The sequence below is a fragment of the Passer montanus genome, unplaced genomic scaffold (assembly GCF_014805655.1).
Source record: "Passer montanus isolate IOZ18808 unplaced genomic scaffold, ASM1480565v1 scaffold38, whole genome shotgun sequence".
Taxonomy (NCBI): domain Eukaryota; kingdom Metazoa; phylum Chordata; class Aves; order Passeriformes; family Passeridae; genus Passer; species Passer montanus.
Genome location: NW_024368596.1, coordinates 10,362 through 28,425, shown reverse-complemented (window position 1 = coordinate 28,425; position 18,064 = coordinate 10,362). Strand labels below are relative to the sequence as shown.

Sequence of the window (18,064 nt, the reverse complement as noted above, 5' to 3'; positions counted from 1 at the left end):
AACTGAGTCAGGAGGAATGATGTCAGCCTTTTCTCATACATCTACATTGTCCTGCTCAACCACAGCTTTGGAAGAAGAGACATTCAGATCTAATTTATGGAAGCTTAAGCAGACACCAATTGGAGTAGCCCCTGAGTGTTATGAGCATATTTCATAGCTTGTGATGAATCACAAATGAAGTATCTGCTTTCCAGTGCTTTAAGGCTAAAGCAGAAGTTGATTAGGATTATTCTGACCCAAGCAATGGTTCACTTTTCAGGGAACTGGTTGAAATGTCCAGACATCAGCCTAATTTGTCCTGGAGTTATAATGCAGTGTATTACAAACATACAGGGATTACAACTTTGCACTCACTGTCAGTTTCTGCAATCCATCATGGAGAATCCATCTTCTCATTACAGCCTGCCACAAACTCGGCTGCATAGGTGCTGTCTGTCAATTATTTTCCTCTACTTCCACCCCCAGAAGAATGCAGGACTCAAGGCATTTTGCTCTGAAGGCACTCACAGGCTTTTGGTTAAGTGTGCCATTACCATGCCAGGGCCTGCTTGTCCTCTCCACTTTGATCATTGAGCAAGTACCTTTGCTTCCTGCAGGACTAGCAATGTTAAATTAATATATTTGCCCAGCAGCTACTGAGAGAAACACCCTGGTTACCCAACTCTGTATCTCCAGATTGGACCTGAAGGCCAAAGAACAGATTTTGCAGTATTTCAGCCCTTTGAGAAAAGCATTGTTATGCAAAATTCCTCTTATCTCAACTTTTATGAGGTCTCTCAGAGCATAATATAGAGAAGGCAGACTCAAAGATAACTGGAAGTGTTCCTTAGAACCTATTATTTTATTAATCAAGAAAGATCAGAAAAATAGGTGGAGGGACAGCAGATGACTAGACAACACTGAACCATAAATTGTCAAAAAACTGTTCAAAAGGGCTGAGATGTTCAGCAGTCCAACTATAGCTGGTTAACTTGTTCTGCCAGTGTAAAGAAGCCTCAGATGTGGACGTGGATCCCTGAAGAATGATCTTCTTACCAAGAAATGGGCAAGAGAAGATTCTGAACTGGCCCCAGTCCCAGCACTGGAGACCAAGCAAGGACATCAGCACTTGCAGTTGTTGAAATGGTACCAAAGCCCCAGACATTGTCTGTGCTACCTCTCAGCCAGGACCACACAAAGGCTTTCTGTGGCTTACAGAACTGAAATCTCCCACTTTCTGATTCACAGGGTCTGTACCAGACTGAAGCAAGCAGAAAGTTAACCAGAGCAGTGTGAGGGCCAGGCAGCATCAGCTGTTAGACCCTGTGGGCGCTGTGCTCCTCCTGACTCATTTCTCCAGAGACATTTCCCTGGACTGTTCAAGGGAAGCCATCTACTGTTTCAGAACAAGCTGGGTTTCCAAAAGACTTGAAACTAGAACATTACGTTTTGCAAACTTTCTCTATCTTTCTACCCATCAGAAAAATTTATGAAATCCAACTTCCTTGATACTCTCAAGGTGACTTCCAAGATCTCCTCTTCAGAGAGAAAACGAGCTCTACCCTCCTTGCTGTTCACAGGGTAGGGGAGGTGCAGCAGCAGCTTCCTGTAAAAGAGGACACAGGGAATGTCAGTGTCTCAGAGCAGGTGAGCAGCTGAGATGCCATTGCCAGTCACTCCTGCAATTCCTCAGCCAGGGAAAGTTATTCCAATAGATCTCCTAATTGTGATGGGTTGTGGGGTTCCTGCAACACCTCATGCACAGCAAGACTGGATATTGATAGAAATATTGAAATATTTCCATCACTTAAAAGCAGCTTGGCTTAGAAGCAGCCCCAGAGCTACAGAGCTGGAAGCAGTTGCTTGGAGTCTTCCTACCCATCTGTGGGAGAACAAAGTTTTTCAGCACGTAGAACTTGACATCTTGATTGTTTCCTTCACACTGAGAAGACTTGCACTTATATTTGTGAAAGCAGCACTGGTTCAGGCTGTACCCAAGCAACCATCAGATTTATGGTGAACTTTTTATTTGCTAGGCTTGTGACTAGAGACAGCTGGGTACTGAGAAGATAATGGCAGATCTGAGTCACCAAAAATATAGAATTGCAAAAGCAAAAGGATGCTGAGGTTTTCCTACATCTGCAGCATTGCATTAAGCTACTTCTCTTACTGCCCATAGGTTCAGCAAGTCATTAGCTGAACAATTATTCCTCCCAATTTTCCAGTTTCAAAACTAACATTCCCAAACCTTCTTCCACTCCTGTTGCATCCTTGAGTTATAACAAAGCACAGGGTAACTGATTTTGCCTGGTTTTGGCAGAGAAAAGAGGCTTTTCTATAGCTAGTCTACTGGGGACTTATTTAGGCCTTAATCCATGGCCTGCACCTCAAATTTATCTGCAGAAAGCTATTCTCATATAGATCTTCCCACACCCCATTCAGTGCAGCAAGTCAGCCCAGAGAGGATTAAGGTTTCTTATAAAAACAGTCTTTGTGAAGAAGGACTTTGAGCAAAACAGACATGAGAATTATCTGGAAATCTCAGGCAGAGGAATTGCACACTGAGGGAGAGATGCAGGAAAACTGAGAAATCCAAGAGTGTACCAGTCAGTTGATTATCTTTGTAGGCTTGAAATAGCCCTATTAAAAAAATCAAAGGAAAACTCTTTTGAAAACCTTGTAACATTTCCATCTCTGAATTTGTGCTTGGATATGTCTATAATTTGGCTTTCAGCTACTGAAAATTTATCTGCACTTTTTTTTACCATCTTCAGTCATATGTATTTGTACAAATTAGTGCTAAGGAATACTGGACTAAGTCTTTCAAGACCTTGGGCAGCTTTTTGCCAGGTGTTTTGAGCCCCTGAAACCTTGTTGTTTAAGTAGCCAAAATGTGTCCCAAAGCTTTTTACTGGACAGTATCACAGAGTCAAAGCCAGCAGATTGTACACCTAGGGATGGACTATGGGTGTTTTTTTCTGTATTTATTTTTCACAAGCAAATATTAATAGTACAATCTTTAGCTTTGCTTTCCACACAGACTGCAGTTAAAAGCTTGGCTAAACCCCATTTCAAACAGGATATTAACTGTACTTCTATCAGTTGTGCTACACTTACTTTTTGGGAGTTCGAAGGTCAAGAACCTTGTCCTGGATGTCTAATGTGATGTCTGAGTACTTTGTCTCTGGCAGCTTGATTTTAATCTGAAATGATGGGCAGAGGTAAAGCTGTGATTACATATGTTGCCCTAAAAGCCATAAAAGAGCTCATTTTCATGAATATTTCAATGCTAGTATCAAAGAGCAACGTTTTGAGTAGGTAATTTGTATCAGAGCAAATACGACAGTGATAATGACTGCTTTCAATAGCGTGGTGATGTGTATTGATATCCTATTCTCTTCCAGTTCCTGAGCTGCTAATGTGCTTGACAGGTGTTCAACACCCAGCAAAAGCCTCAGGCTTTGTGCATTGCAGGGACAGTTTGCTTCTGCTAGAAAGATAACACAGCAGTTCTACCTGTCCTGGAGCTCAGAAACCAGGGAGGTCTTTGATTATATAATGATGAGGCAGGATCTGATAGCTGGAACTTTAAAGGCTGTCAGCGTTGTAGCATTCTGCTAGCCCACACACCTTGTAAAAAATGCAGGAAGATGAAAAAAAATCTCCTTCTCAGTCCCTCTCCTCTCCAGAACTGTGTCCAAGATGAAACTTCACCTTACAGCTACATTTTATTCCCTTCATTTTATTGCCCCTATGGGGCATATGCACAGATTTCCTTGAGCACACTTGGTCCTTGAGGAGACACACAAGTTCCTCAGGTTAGCAAGTGTAAATGTCATCTAAAAATGCTTGGAGAATCACAAGAAAATGCTACAGGAAGTCAAAGGCAGCAGTGGAACCTGGTGTTTACATTCTGCCCCTCAGGAAGATGGGAAGGTGGAAAAGGCAGAGGAAGAGCAGAGAAGGGACCAGAGCTCCAGGCTCAGCTCACCACTATGTCTTCACAGCAGGCAGTGGAGGGGTCTTTCCCAGTCATCCCAAAGAAGACATCCTCTGTTCCCACGTGCTGCTTGAATGAAATCTCATACCTGCCAAAGAGAAGTCATGGCCTAATGACACTGGGGCAGGAGACTGAAGGAGACTGTGGTTCCAGAGGACTGTGGATCCTCCCCACACTGTCTCTCCTCCTTTGCAGCCTCCCTTCAAGGCTCCAATCCATCTGCACTGGGTTTCTGTTCAGAGCCATGGCTGGGACAGCTGGAAGACAGGTTAAAACCATTTACTCCACCCCCCAAGGCACTCACCATGCTGCCTCTGCTCCCCTAAGCAGCCTTGGCAGGACCAGGAGATGCTTCCTAAGTGGATACCATGCTTATCAACAAGTCAAACTCCTGGGGGATGGATTTGAAAAGGAGGATGCCACAATTACATGTGTTCTGTTCTGTCCTTCAGCATATTCTTGCAGCCTGAGCATAACACTCTTAAGCCAGACTGTAGTTTTGCATTCAGCTAACATATATTTTGTTCTCCTTCACATCTACAAAATGTAGAATCACGTATTCCCTTGCTCTTGGTAATTAATGAATGAGGAAAGGAAAACTGAATTTGTATTTATAACATATGCTACTCCTACCAAGTTCAGCGAAATTACTGGGGTGGATCACTTGTCTAAGCTCTTAGAAAGTCTTTCACATCTCCAGTGTGCATCTGCATACGTAATAATTCCTAAGTCAATGACAAATGTGTCTAATAGCTCTGGATGCACCTCTGTAGCCATCTGTTTTCCTTTTAGCACATTTTCTTTGCTTCATTTGATGAACCATTGTAAAGACTTATATTCTCTCTCTTCATCTGTGCAACAAGGGTCAGAAGTGCTTGAGGCTGGAGGAGCACTGCAGAGGGGAAGGGTCAAAGAACAGCACGAGAAAAGCTTCTTTGTGCCCACAATACAGAGACAGCGTGTTCTGTACCTGACAGGGACCATCTCAAGGACAGCTGTGCATGAGGATGAATTCCAAATCATTTTCAGAAAGGCTGAGTGCCTGCTCAGGTGGGTCTCAGGTCCTGTGTTTAATCTCATTTTCAGAAAGGCTGAGTGCCTGTTTTAGGTGGGTCTCAGGTCCTGTGTTTAACTGGGAAATTGGACTCCTCATGTCCTCACTTATATGCAGGAAAAAGTGGAGATTCTGGGAATTACATGCAGGAAAATGTGCAGCTTCATGTGCTCCAGCATTTAACACTCCAGGACATGGCATTGAAGCAACGACTGGAAATGCAAAAGCTGCTTTATGGACTGACCCTCAGGGCTTTCTGACCTCTACAAACTCCAACTCACATGCCTAATTTCAAGAATATTTTTGCTACTCTTTTTCTATGAGCAAGGGAAAAGGCTCTGGTTTTAAGTTGTGCTTTGACAGACCAAGATTGAATGACAAGATTTAAGAGCTCAAAATTGCCTGCACACAGCTTTTCTTCGGCAGTACTATTTGTCTCTAAAGAGCTTAAATCTTTGAAATGCAAATATACATTGGAGTACTTTATGAATTTATGAGTATGGAAAAATGGATGCATCTCAGTTGCAGCAGGAAAAAAGCAGGTATTTCACATAAATGGCATATTTTAAAGTTAATAAATCGTTTTTCTGACCTACTTCCCCTCCTAATCCCACTTTATACAAGTAACTGACACTGCACATAAACTTATGTTGGAAAAACCAACACTAAGTTTCTGTTCTGAGATCAGAAGATTTCGAGAGGGGTTAAAACCATTCCTCACATATTGCTTTAGATGCAACATTGATAACTTTCCTTTCTTCTTGCATAACACAATCTTTTCAGCTGACTGCAGATGCTGTTTAACTCTAATTTCCATTAATGCCATGTAAAGCCCACACAGGCAGCCTCAGCTTTCTTACTCTGGCTTTTCTCTAGGGTCCCATGTATCATCAAATTCAGATCCTTCTGGGACCTCCTCTGTATTCCAAATGGTTTTCTTGTTTTCAGATTTTGCTTGAGAAGTACCTGTAAGTGAGGAGAAAAATCTCACTGACACATTTTGAAATGTCTCTGTTCCTCAAGGCTTGCTGAAAGCTTAGAATAGTTTTCAAGAATAAAAAAAAAATGAAAAAAAAAAGCTATTTCTAAAGCCTAGAAAAGTATTTCTAGGCTTTAGAAAAATCTTTGCATTAAAAGCATTCTAGGTAATGATTACAGTCTTCTTCACCTTACTCTCTTATGAATGAGGATTTGCAGAGGGAGGATGTTTTCCTTTCACTTAAATCTTCTTTACCCAACCTTTATTTCCTGGAAATCCTCCTTTCTGGCATATAATATCTAGCACTTCAAAATCAGTAAAGTGTAGAGGGATGAAACACTAATCTCCCACAAGCCCCCTGACATGAGATTTTCAGTGAGCAGTCATTCACATGAGGATCACCTCCTCACAGAGAAATCCAGTTCTTGTCATTAATTATTGGGCACAGTCCAGACAAGGTGCTGAAGACACATGAATAGTATGGTTTATGTCTGTCCTGCATGAAAAATATTCTTTTAGTAAGCTGGTAAATGTGAAACTTGAAGCTTTTAGAGTAGAATCTCTGGTTATTGTTGGATAGCAATAAAAGCAAAAATAATCTGTTACATTTGCCACAGTTCCCTTCCTGCAAAACTCCCCCCGGCCCTTGTTGGCCTTTCTTAGGGCTGTTAATGAAACTGCTCAATAATGTGACAGCCTCAGTCCAAAAAAACTTAACACTAACTTTGCCAGGTCTCTACCAAAACTGCCTTCCTGTCTTTCCTGAGTGTTTATCTGGAGCTTCTGCTGCTCAGTTATGATCCCTGCAGCCCTGAGCAGGCTGTGCTCTGGACTGTCACCATCTCCACTGGAGCCACCACCCTTCCTGCTCCTCTTTGCATGTTTTAGAGTTAAGCTTTCAGGAAAGGGATCATTTCACAGTGTAATTGTAAGAAATGTCACGCTGTGCCCATCTCAAACCTCAGTGGCCCCTCTTTTATTGCAGGGGTATCTTACTAGGGCTGTTAGAGTCTGCTGAGGTGAGACTGAATGCCAGAACACAGAAATACTCCTCCTTACTGGTGGTGTCTTTCTTGGCTGGTCCCACACTCCCAGGAGTCATGGCACCAACAGAACAGCGTGGCTGCAAAGAAGGACAAGAGGACTTAAATCCATTTTTGTAGAGCCAAGCTCGGTTACAACCATGATGCCAGAAAATGCAACACATCATCTAAGGTCAAACAATCCCTGATAGAACTGGAAAACATTATCCCACACTTTCATGAGGGAACCACTGAAAATTCTCTTTTCTTCACTCTCACACAGCAGAAAGTGACCTTGACACACTGGGTTTAGGCAGGACTCACAGAAGCCCAGCCACACAGACAGATGTGCTCTGTGAGTTTTGGTTTCCATGGCATTTTGGCAAAATTTCCATGCTTTGCCTGCCATGAAAATATTACAGGAAACCAAGGGTGCTACATGAAAGCCCCATCACAGCACTTGGATTCCTTTTTACTGTAGAGATCATGAGGCAACAACATTTTCCTCTAATTATGAATCAATTTAGTGCTAATAGGCCAATGTGAGGCATTTCTCTAGATATGAAGATTCTTTGGTTCAATAAAAGTGCCTCATATGCACAGAGCATTAAATTAAATCAAAATAAAGATTTCAATTTACCCAGATTGACTCAGACTTAATTGACATCTCTTGTGGCAACTTTCCATTTCTGTCTCTGAAGTGTCATTCATTTTATTAATAAGATGTAAACAAATTCTTTTAAAAATCAGGATGTTTACTGCAGAGATGTACAGCAATAATGCTGGGTTTAAAAGGCAGGCATTAAACAGCTGGAGGATAGTAGGGGTGTGAAGGACCACATCTATAACCCACTGAAAGAAAATTTCAAGGGATATGTACCCCCTTATCCCAAATATTACCTGCATTGCCACCACGGGGGCTGGTCAGCTCTTTGCTGAGGAATGGTTTGGAGGAGCACTCAGGCATTTGCCATTTTTGTTATATGGTTTTTGGGGTTTTTTGGGGTTTTGTTTTGTTCTGGTTTTAAATATGTTTTTTGTTTATTTGTTTGGGGTTTTTTTTTGTTGGTTTGTTTGGTTGGTCAGTTGGTTGTTTTTTTGTTTTTTTTGTTGTTGTTAGTTGGGGGTTTTTTTGTTTGTTTGTTTGGTTGGTCAGTTGGTTGTTTTTTTGTTTTTTTTGTTGTTGTTAGTTGGGGGTTTTTTTGTTTGTTTGTTTGGTTGGTCAGTTGGTTGTTTTTTTGTTTTTTTTGTTGTTGTTAGTTGGGGGTTTTTTTGTTTGTTTGTTTGGTTGGTCAGTTGGTTGTTTTTTTGTTTTTTTTTTTTTGGTTTTGTTGGTTGGGGGGTTTTTTGTTTGTTTTGTTTTGTTTTCATTTTGGTTTTTTTGGTTGGTTTTTGTTGTTGCTGTTTTTGTTGTTGTTGTTGTTGTTGTTGTTGTTATCCATGCCATGATATGATCTGTTCAAAATCCTGAGCGACTTGGCAGAGTTTTGAGCCTTCACAGAGGCCTTCTACATTGCTGGCACCTTTGGGGCTCCTGGGAATGTTTCTTCCCAGCACACAGGTGGGCCTGGATGAAAGCAGGTGTTGCATGTTGCAGGAATAATGCACGTTCTCCAAACGCTGTGGTTTTCATGCTCCTGAGAGGAACTGATACAGCAGAATACATTCAGATATTTCTCTCATTATTCATCCAGATTGTGCACCTTAGAATGATCGTTCACCTTTCCCTATTTTACAGCCACCAAAGTACCTATTGCACTTCAGTGATCAATTATCTCTACAGTTCTTCAGTGCCTGACACAAGCAATTAATACACTCAGTTGCCTCTGGATGTTTTGGTCTTTGCTCAGAAGCTGAGCAGCAAATTTTTCCTCTCATATCTGGCTGTAACTGCCTTCATCTCCAGCAGAGTTCAGGGAAAAGCAGGGGGAAATCTGAAGTATCTAAAGCTCTTTCAAGTCTATGTTCTCTTTTCCTTCAGGCTGAAAAAGGAAATCTTCCTCATATGTTGTGCTCACAATGTCTCCCTGCTTTCCTGGGGTACCTTGGTCACTCTCAAGAGCTTGTCTGTCACTGTAGGACATGAAATAACACGATGTGGACACACAGCTCTCTCAAGGTGAAAAAGGCACTTTTAATTTTTGACTCTAACATTTATGGATTCCCAAAAGTGACAGTGGATTGGAGGGTGACAGTGCCACCTCTCCAATGACACTGGACAAACCAACAGCACATCAAATTTCTCCTCCTCCATAAAAGATTGACAAACAATAAGTTATTTACATAAGATGTGTGAGAAAGTTTGCTACAAGAATGTAAACATCAGAAGGCTTAGAAAAACTTAGAAAAATCAGGGTGACACTTGTTACTCTGAAATGATCCTCGAGCTGTTTCAGCCAGACCAAAGCCTTCTGAGGTTTTCATTCTGCTTTTACTCACTGTGGAGAAAAAGAGATTTGCTTCTCCTTGATGAACAACATGAGGCTATGGTACAATGTGTGAAGGAAGCAGCAGCTCCCGTGAAAGGCTCACCACATCATCATCACCATCCTCCTCCTCCTCTCCTGGAGCGTCACGCAGCAGCTTGGCGAGGCTGTGCAGAGAAGAGCCCGAGAACGCGCTGTCCAGATCCATTCCCCTGCTCACCTGTGCAGGAAGAACAGCAGGCAGATGAAGCAGGAACCAGCCGTGCCGAACAGCCTGCAAAGCACGGCTCCCCTGCTGCGTGTCTGGGAGGGAAGAGCTTAGCCCAGCTCCTGTGTGCGTGAGGACACAGCATGTCAAATGGAGCACAGGGGATGCGCTGCTGGGAGCCAGCTCCGGGCAGGACAGCCCGAGCCAGCCTGTGCCGGGAGCGCTGTGCAATGCTCCTTACAGCCCGGGGCTGCCACCCTGGGACCCCGCTCTGTGCCCGACCACCCTCTGGCGACAAACCCGCAGTGACAAATGCTCGTCACCGCGTCCCCGCTGGCGGGCGGCTCCAACGCCGCGCCTCCGCCCCGGTGACGGCCCCCGCCGGCTTCTCCTTCTCCGCGCCCGCCTCCGCCTCCGCCGGCTTCAGCTTCGGCGGCGCGGCGCCCGCGGCGGGCGGCAGCCAGCCCGCCGGGCTCTTCTCCTTCAACAGGCCGGGCACGGCCGCGCAGCCCTCGGGCTTCAGCTTCGGCTCGGCCGGCGCGGGCCCCGCCGCCACGGCAGCCGCCGCCTTCCCGCTGGGGTGAGAGCCGGGCCGGACGGGACGCCGGGCCTCCGCCCCGGTGTCCCCTGTCCCAGCCCGCTGTCCCCTGTCCCGCTGTCCCCTGTCCCGGTGTCCCGCTGTCCCGCTGTCCCCTGTCCCGGTGTCCACTGTCCCGCTGTCCCCTGTCCCGCTGTCCCCTGACCCCTGTCCCGCTGTCCCGCTGTCCGTCTGTCCCGCTGTCCACTGTCCCGCTGTCCCGCTGTCCCCTGTCCCGCTGTCCCCTGCACGTCTGTCCCACTGTCCCGCTGTCCCCTGTCCCGGTGTCCACTGTCCCGCTGTCCCCTGTCCCGCTGTCCCCTGTCCCGCTGTCCCCTGACCCCTGTCCCGCTGTCCCGCTGTCCGTCTGTCCCGCTGTCCACTGTCCCGCTGCGCCCCCGCCGCCACCACGGCCCCCGCCGGCTTCTCCTTCTCCGCGCCCGCCTCCGCCGGCTTCAGCTTCGGCGGCGCGGCGCCCGCGGCGGGCGGCAGCCAGCCCGCCGGGCTCTTCTCCTTCAACAGGCCGGGCACGGCCGCGCAGCCCTCGGGCTTCAGCTTCGGCTCGGCCGGCGCGGGCCCCGCCGCCACGGCAGCCGCCGCCTTCCCGCTGGGGTGAGAGCCGGGCCGGACGGGGACGGACAGACAGAGGGATGGACGGACAGAGGGACAGAGGGAGCGGGGTGCTGAGGGCGCCGGGCCGGGCTCTGCGGGGAAAGCTCTCGCAGCGAGCCCCGGCACTGCCCCGGCCGCTGCTGGCACGGGCAGCGCTCACGCTGTGCCGAGGAGATGTTCCGCCTGTCCGGCTGGAGCGGGGCTGGGGACGCGAGCACACAGAAATGCCGCGGTTCTGCTGCCGGGTATCGAGCGTCTCCTTCGTTCTCACCCCGGTCTGGAGTGCTCCGAATGTTTTCCCGGCGGTTTGGGAGGGATTTGCCGTTCAGCAAAGGCTGCGAGCGCTGGAGCGGCTCTGCAGAGCTGCTGCTGACAAAGCTTGGCAGATGGGAGCTGTGGGAAGGGAGCTCCGATGGGGACGAGCAGGAAAAAACAGCCTTGTGTGAGTGGAAAGGGTGAGCTGAGAGCAGGAGCAGCTGCACGTGTGCTGCCCTGAAATGCCCTGAGGTACCGGCTGGGTGCAGCTGATGAAGGGACGGGCAGTAGGAAGAGCCCTGGGGGGGGCAGGAGACAGCAGCTGGATGGAGGCTGCTGTCAGAACTGGGACACGAGCCTGGCCAGAGTGCATCTCTCTGGAAGGAGGGTTCTGCTGTCAGCAATGGGCAGGGAGAAAGCCAGCTGTGTATGGGGTGGATGTGTGTCTCATGCAGAATGGCTTTTTTGCAGCAATGGCCAGGGAGAAAGCCAGCTGTGTATGGGGTGGATGTGTGTCTCAAGCAGAATGGCTTTTTTCCTTTCCTTTTCTTTTCCTCCCTAGGGCGAACACACCCAAAGTGACCTTTGGGGCCAGCACTGCCACTCCAGCTCCTGGAATCACGGGGGGCTTTTCTTTCGGCACCCCCGTGGCCAGCAGCACGCCCTCGAGCCAGGCAGCAGCCCCGTCTGGCTTTGCCTTTGGCTCTGCTGGCAGCGGCAGCAGCAGCACGGCTCCCTCTGGGACGACAGGAGGCTTCACCTTCTCCAGCGGCAGCGCGGCTCCGGCGGGCACGGGCGGCTTCAGCCTCGGCAGCGCGGCCGCGCCGGCCACGGCCGCAGGGCTGGGCTTTGGCACGGCCCCCGCGGCTGCTGCCACCACCAGCACGGCCACCCCGGCAGCTGCCAGCCCGGCAGCAGCGCCCTTCAGCCTCGGGGGGCAGCCCACAGGTGGGGAGCAGCCCGGGGCTCTGGGGTGTCACTCTGGGACACGGGCACACGCTGTGGGGGCTGGGGTGGGCGCAGCCTTCTCTAGTGGTTTGGTGTTACTGTGTGTGGGTTGAACCCTTCAGACATTGTCTGGTGGTGCTCTGTGTATTGTGGCTGTCTCAGCTGTGCCATGTGCTGTGACACAGCCTCAGGGGGAAGCTGGAGCCTGGGCCTTTGGCATGGGCACATCTGAGGGTGCAGTGGGGGTGAGGCTCTGCAGCCCCTGGCTTGTGCTGGGGCAGAGTGGAGCGAGGGGCTGGAGCCTGAGGTGTTTCTGTCAGGCCTGGCCAGGGGCTGCAGTGCTGGGCACCAATTGCTCTTTAGCCTGTAGGAAGGAAATCCATCTTTTCCTTTTGCTCCTGGTTCCAGGTCTGACCTTTGGGACACAGCCTTCAACAGCAGCCACCAGTACAAGCACAGCAACACTGACCACAAGCACCAGCCAGGCACCCACCCTGTCCTTTGGAGCCAAGCTGGGAGGTAGGAAGCTCTTCTAGAACACAATTCCTCAAGGTTTTGGGGAACCTGCTGTCCTCCTGGCAATAGCTGTCTGATGGAAGTAGACAAATACCTTCTACTGGGGTGTGGGAAGGGGCCACAAGTGTTTGTTGCTGTGGCTTTGCCCTGGCAGTGGGGATGTGTGACAGCTCCTAGAGCCATTGCACAGTGTGTGCTGTGGCTCTGACTGTGTCCCACATGGAGATTCTGTTCTCTGCTTGTTTGGGGAGCACAGGGGAAGGGAGGCACAATATTCAAGGGGCTCAGTGATCCAGGTGTGGCTGGGCTGCTGGTGTCACCCTGCCAGCAGGGCTGTTGTGCAGGGGGTGGGAGCTCAGTGTGCTCTGCTTGTCCACCTGGAGCTGTTTGTCCCTGCAGTCACATCCACAGCTGCCACCACGGCCTCCACCACCAGCAGCACCTCAGTGCTGGGCTCCACGGGGCCCTCCTTGTTTGCATCTGTGGCAACTTCTTCAGCCCCAGCCTCCTCCAGCACCACGGGCCTCTCACGTGAGTCTCTGCAGGCAGGTTTGTCCCTGGGCAGGGAAGGGGCAGCCAGGCTGCTGCTGCAGGGGAGGGGAGCAGGCTGGGCACAGCTTTCCCAAGGGCCCTGCATTCCATGGCCCCTGCAACCTGTTCATGCTGCCTTCTCTTCACAGTGGGGGCCACCTCCACTGGTTCCACGGGGACAGCCACTCTGGGGACACTTGGCTTTGGATTAAAGGTTCCTGGAACCACAGCTGCCACAACAAGCACTGCCACAGGTAGGGACAGGATGCTGAAGGTCACTGAAGAGAAGGGAGACTGAACTCAGTGCTCTGTCAAGGTGGAAAGGGCCATGTTAGAGCAGCAGCACAGCAGCTGTGACTTGTAATGCCCTCAAAGTAACTGAAACCTGCACAGTCTGTCTTTCTCTGACCCTTTTCCATCTCCTTGTGGAAACACAGGAGTTCTCTGATCCCCTGCAGAGGTGCAGGGAGGAGCTGGGTGTGCTGGCAGTTGTTGGTTCCAGCAGTAAAACATGGGGCTGTTCACAGGGGTGTGGGCTGGGGATGTTTGTATCCCTCCTTGACTGATGTAGGCTCTGCTGCTGTTCCCTTCAGAGGGATCCAGTGCAGCTCCTGCAGCCATGGGCAGTGTCCCCTGGGGCTGCTCTGTTTGAGAGCTCCCAGCTGTGTCCCCTTGTGCTGCTTGACTGGAAGCTCTTCCTGCAGGGACTACTGCTGCTTCTGGCTTTCCTTTGAATCTGAAGCCCCTGACTACCACTGGTGCCATTGGGGCTGTGACCTCCACAGCTGCCACAACCACAACCACCACACCCAGGTGGGTTTTGTTCCCCTTGACCCTTTCCTGCCTGGCCAGGAGCAGCTGCAGTGCTCAGGCTGGCTCTGGGGGTGGAAGGGGAAATCAGTGAGTGTTGTGCTGTTTGTCTGTCCTGACCTGGTGTCCTGTGCTGCCCCTCACTCCTCTCAGTGCCCCCCCAGTGATGACTTATGCCCAGCTGGAGAGTCTGATCAACAAGTGGAGCCTGGAGCTGGAGGACCAAGAGAAGCACTTCCTGCACCAGGCCACCCAGGTCAATGCCTGGGACCGCATGCTGATCGAGAACGGAGAGAAGGTGAGGGGCCCACTGGAACCTCCCTCTGCTTGCTTGGCTCCTTCAAGGGCTCTGCTGCAGCTGCAGCAGGCACCTGTAACACGGGACTTGGTGCTTGTGAGAGAAATGGCTGTGAGCTCCCCTGGGTGCTTTCACAGTCTCTGTGTGTCTGTTCTGGCCTTTAGGCCTTGGGGCTGGCAGTCTGTTCTGTGCCTTGGCTCTGTGATGCCAAGTTCTCCTAGGGGAGATCATTCCATGCTTATTCCATCATTGGGATGGAATAGCAGTAAGGAATAAGGGAGGATCATTCCTCCCTTATTCCATCTGGGGTCTGTAAATCTTTGTGGCCATCTCTTGTTTCCAGCAGAACTTGCCCTGTGCTGCCTTCTCCCTCCCACCTCTCTTCTTTGGACAGCTGACTTCTTGGTTTTCAAGGTGTAATGCAATGTCTTCTGTTTCCAGATTACTTCCCTACACAGAGAAGTAGAGAAGGTGAAGGTTGACCAGAAGAGGTAGGAGACCATGAGCCCTTGAAATGATTTTCTTTCTTCTCTGCATTGTCCTGCCTGCTTGTGGGACAGCTCTGCCGTGTCTGCAACATGAAAGGGAAGCCGTTGGCACTTTGTCTCTGCAGACTGGATCAGGAGCTGGACTTCATTCTGTCCCAGCAGAAGGAGCTGGAGGACTTGCTGACCCCTCTGGAGGAGTCAGTGAAGGAGCAGAGCGGGACCATCTACCTGCAGCACGCGGATGAGGAACGGGAGAGGACGTGAGGCACAAACCTGCTGGGCATGGGCATGGGCATGGGCACGGGCCTGTGCTCAGCAGTCAGCAGGACATGGGCTGGGGTGGGAGACAGGACTGAACTATCAGGGCTGCTGTCAGATATTTAATCCTGTTTTGTGCTTGGCAACTTAGATTTTACTCTTTAGAACAGTGAATGGAAACCCTTGAATCAGCATGAAAAGCTCTTTGGATATTGGGGTAATCAGCTGTCTGGGAAGAGGTTACTAATTTTGAGATAATCTTGGAAAGTTAATGGTTTTTCAGTGCCAGTAGTGGTGAGAGCAGGGAACTGTGTGTGGCACAAGCCCCCTCGTCAGGCTTTAGTGATGCATCGTGGCAGGGTAATTAAAGGCAGTGTTTGTCTGGTTGAAGAGGTAAGGAATCCTGAATCCAGGCTTGCTCCTTCCTTCAGTTCTCACAAATCCTTGCAGGCAGTCCTCCACTCTCCTGCTTGTCTGTAGATCAAGGGAGACAGGGGTTGGGAGTCCCTTCGTGTGGGTTTGGAGCCTCTCTGGGTGCTCTTCCCAGGTCTCTGCTGCTCTTGGCTGCAGATGTGGAAGCTCCTTCTGATTGCCCACAGTTGCTGTGACTGCAAGCAGGTCTTCAGAGTTTTCTTTAACCACTCTGATCTTGGTTCCTGTGTGCTCTGCAGCTACAAACTGGCTGAAAACATTGATGCTCAGCTGAAGCGCATGGCACAAGATCTGAAGGACATCATTGATCACTTGAACACATCAGGAGGCCCAGCAGACACAAGTGATCCAGTAAGTGCAAGCTTTTATTTTATATTGCTGAAGAGGCAAAGAATATTGAAATAGCTGTAACTCTTCATTTGTCCCCATGTGGATACTCTGCTCATACTTTTTCTTTATTCTGTTTTTATATCCTCATAAAACAAGATCTGAATAACCAGCTCCTTCTGGTATCTATTAAATTGATTTTGATGCTCCTTATGCCTTTACTGAGAAGCCTTTTCTTCAGTAAAAATTTCCCTTCAGTACTGTAGACTGAGTTTTTCCACATTCATTTTCAATTTTGCCACTTAAGCCTTAGGTGATGAATGTTCTGCTGGTTCCTTGGTCTAAATTAAAATGAGCCAAAGCCACAGGCATATCATCTAAACTGTGCAGTTTTCTTGCTGGTTTGGAGAAGCAAAGTAACAGCATTATTGCACACACTTTCCCGACTATGTGGCTCTTTCTTAAGGAAGCTGGGCAAGGAGAAACTTGCCTTTGACTCTTGCTGTTTCTGCAGTCTCACAACTGACTTGCACCTTCTCTCTCTGCTCAGCTTCAGCAGATCTGTAAAATTCTGAATGCACACATGGATTCCCTGCAGTGGATTGACCAGAATTCAGGTGAGCTTTGTCCTGCAGCCTTTTGGGACTGTGAATGGGAAGCAGGAGCGTGTGTGTGTGTGTTTATTCATCCCTGAATTCCTGAAGATGCCTGAGGAGTCTTCCTGCTCACCTTCAGTGGCACTGTCCCTTCTGGGCTTGAATTCTCCTGCTGTGCCTGATCAGAGGCCTCTGCTGAGAAGTTAGTCCTGGCAACTGGTATCTTTTACCCAAAAATCCCTCCTTGAAATGCCTCATTGCAAAACAGAGAACTTGAATACCTTATTCATTCTGTCAAACTAATGTTAAATAGTTCAACTTCTAAAAGAGTGTGGGGTTTGCCTGTGGCGCAGGAAAGTTGGTGAGGGGGGAGTGTGTGTGTTGAGTGTTATCATCCTCCCAGTCTGAAAACAGGAAGCCACATCCAGGTAAGATAGAGCAGCCTGCCTTGATCTGCATGTGGGATAACTGGAGGAATAATGTGAGAATATCACAGCCTCAACAGCCTGAGATCCAGTGCACAGAGAGATGCACTCAGGAGTGAACATTTGACAGTGGAGTCTTCCTAAAGGCAGAGCAAAGGAACTTTTCTCCCTGGGAGAGTGCCTCCTGGCGAGGGATTCTGGCATTCTGTGCGTTTGGATTTTAACAGGTGCAGCCACACGGGGGCACGGCAGAATAAAGCAGCTCTGCTCTCAGCAGCCCGAGTGCACTGCCTGGCTACCGTGCTGAGAAATGCTCACACCTGGTGGAACTGCTTGTGTGAGAGGAGGCCTGTTGTTCTCCGTGTTCACACAGAATTACTGGCTTAGGTCGGGGTCTGATTAGGTGTTTTCTTTCAGAACACTGCTGCTAAGCTCCACATTCCAAACGTGCCTTTTTTAGGAAATCTGGTACAGCTCCTGTGCCATCTGAATTCTTTACAGAATATGTGTGAAAATAGCTGTTTCCTTTAAGTTTTCCTAGAAAGGAGACCCATTTTTTCCTCTGCCATTCAATAATGAAGTTTTCTTGTCGGCAGTGCTTTGGGTTCTGCTTTTCTCCTGCTTTGTCCACTGTCAAACCTGAGTGACTGTCAACAAGAAAATATTTTTCATTGTGCAGGCAACACTGTGCAGGGTTGTGTTCTGGGGTGACTGTGCCATTATTCCCTTGTTTCTGCCACAGCTGTGCTGCAGAGGAAGGTGGAAGAGGTGACCAAGGTTTGTGAGAGTCGCCGCAAGGAGCAGGAGCGCAGCTTTCGGATCACCTTTGACTGAAACCCTCCCAAGTTCAAAGGATGGGCATAAAACCTCCACAGAAAACAGAGGTGTTTGGGAGCTGAGGACTGAAATGACGACCTGGCTTTTTTTCCTTTTTTACAATAAAATATGTTGTTTGTTCAAAGCCAGTCTTGGTGGTGTTGGACTGGATTTCACCTGCTCCCATCAGAAACTGGATGAAGTGTGTGCTCTTTGTGATTCAGCTGTGCCTGCAGGCTGGTGAGGTAACAGCAGTGCTGCCTTGGAGGGCTCTGTGTGGTTTTGGGAGGAGGCTGCAGGGGTAGCTCCTGTGAGAGGCTGACAGAAGCTTCCACCATGTCCCTGGTGGCTCCAAAACGTGGATGAGTTGCTGGCCAGGGCTGGGCCAGTTAGATAGGGTGGTAATGCCTCTGTGCAAGAGATTTTAAAAGAAAGAAAAACAAATTTGTGGCTCAGTTGTAATTGTGGCCAGAAAAGAGCGGAAGAGGGGAACAACTCTGCAGGCAC

The 18,064-nt window shown here is 48.9% G+C and overlaps 2 protein-coding genes across 2 annotated transcripts; one reads left to right on the top strand and one right to left on the bottom strand.

Annotated features, from left to right (window-relative positions):
• Window positions 1–897: 897 nt before the first annotated feature.
• On the bottom strand, window positions 898–10,017 carry DNAAF6 (dynein axonemal assembly factor 6). The gene is made up of 7 exons (XM_039717589.1): window positions 9,969–10,017; window positions 9,567–9,680; window positions 7,072–7,135; window positions 5,894–5,999; window positions 3,971–4,067; window positions 3,097–3,182; window positions 898–1,585 (listed from the first exon to the last, which is right to left on the bottom strand). Exons 2-7 carry the CDS (start codon window positions 9,666–9,668, stop codon window positions 1,450–1,452), a joined length of 591 nt encoding a protein of 196 aa, XP_039573523.1. The 5' UTR covers window positions 9,669–9,680; window positions 9,969–10,017; the 3' UTR covers window positions 898–1,449.
• NUP62CL (nucleoporin 62 C-terminal like) lies at window positions 9,877–17,706 on the top strand. The gene is made up of 12 exons (XM_039717588.1): window positions 9,877–10,248; window positions 11,675–12,060; window positions 12,469–12,579; window positions 12,976–13,107; window positions 13,257–13,361; window positions 13,812–13,920; window positions 14,071–14,215; window positions 14,657–14,706; window positions 14,829–14,963; window positions 15,633–15,744; window positions 16,271–16,337; window positions 17,484–17,706. Exons 1-12 carry the CDS (start codon window positions 9,899–9,901, stop codon window positions 17,573–17,575), a joined length of 1,794 nt encoding a protein of 597 aa, XP_039573522.1. The 5' UTR covers window positions 9,877–9,898; the 3' UTR covers window positions 17,576–17,706.
• Window positions 17,707–18,064: the final 358 nt, after the last annotated feature.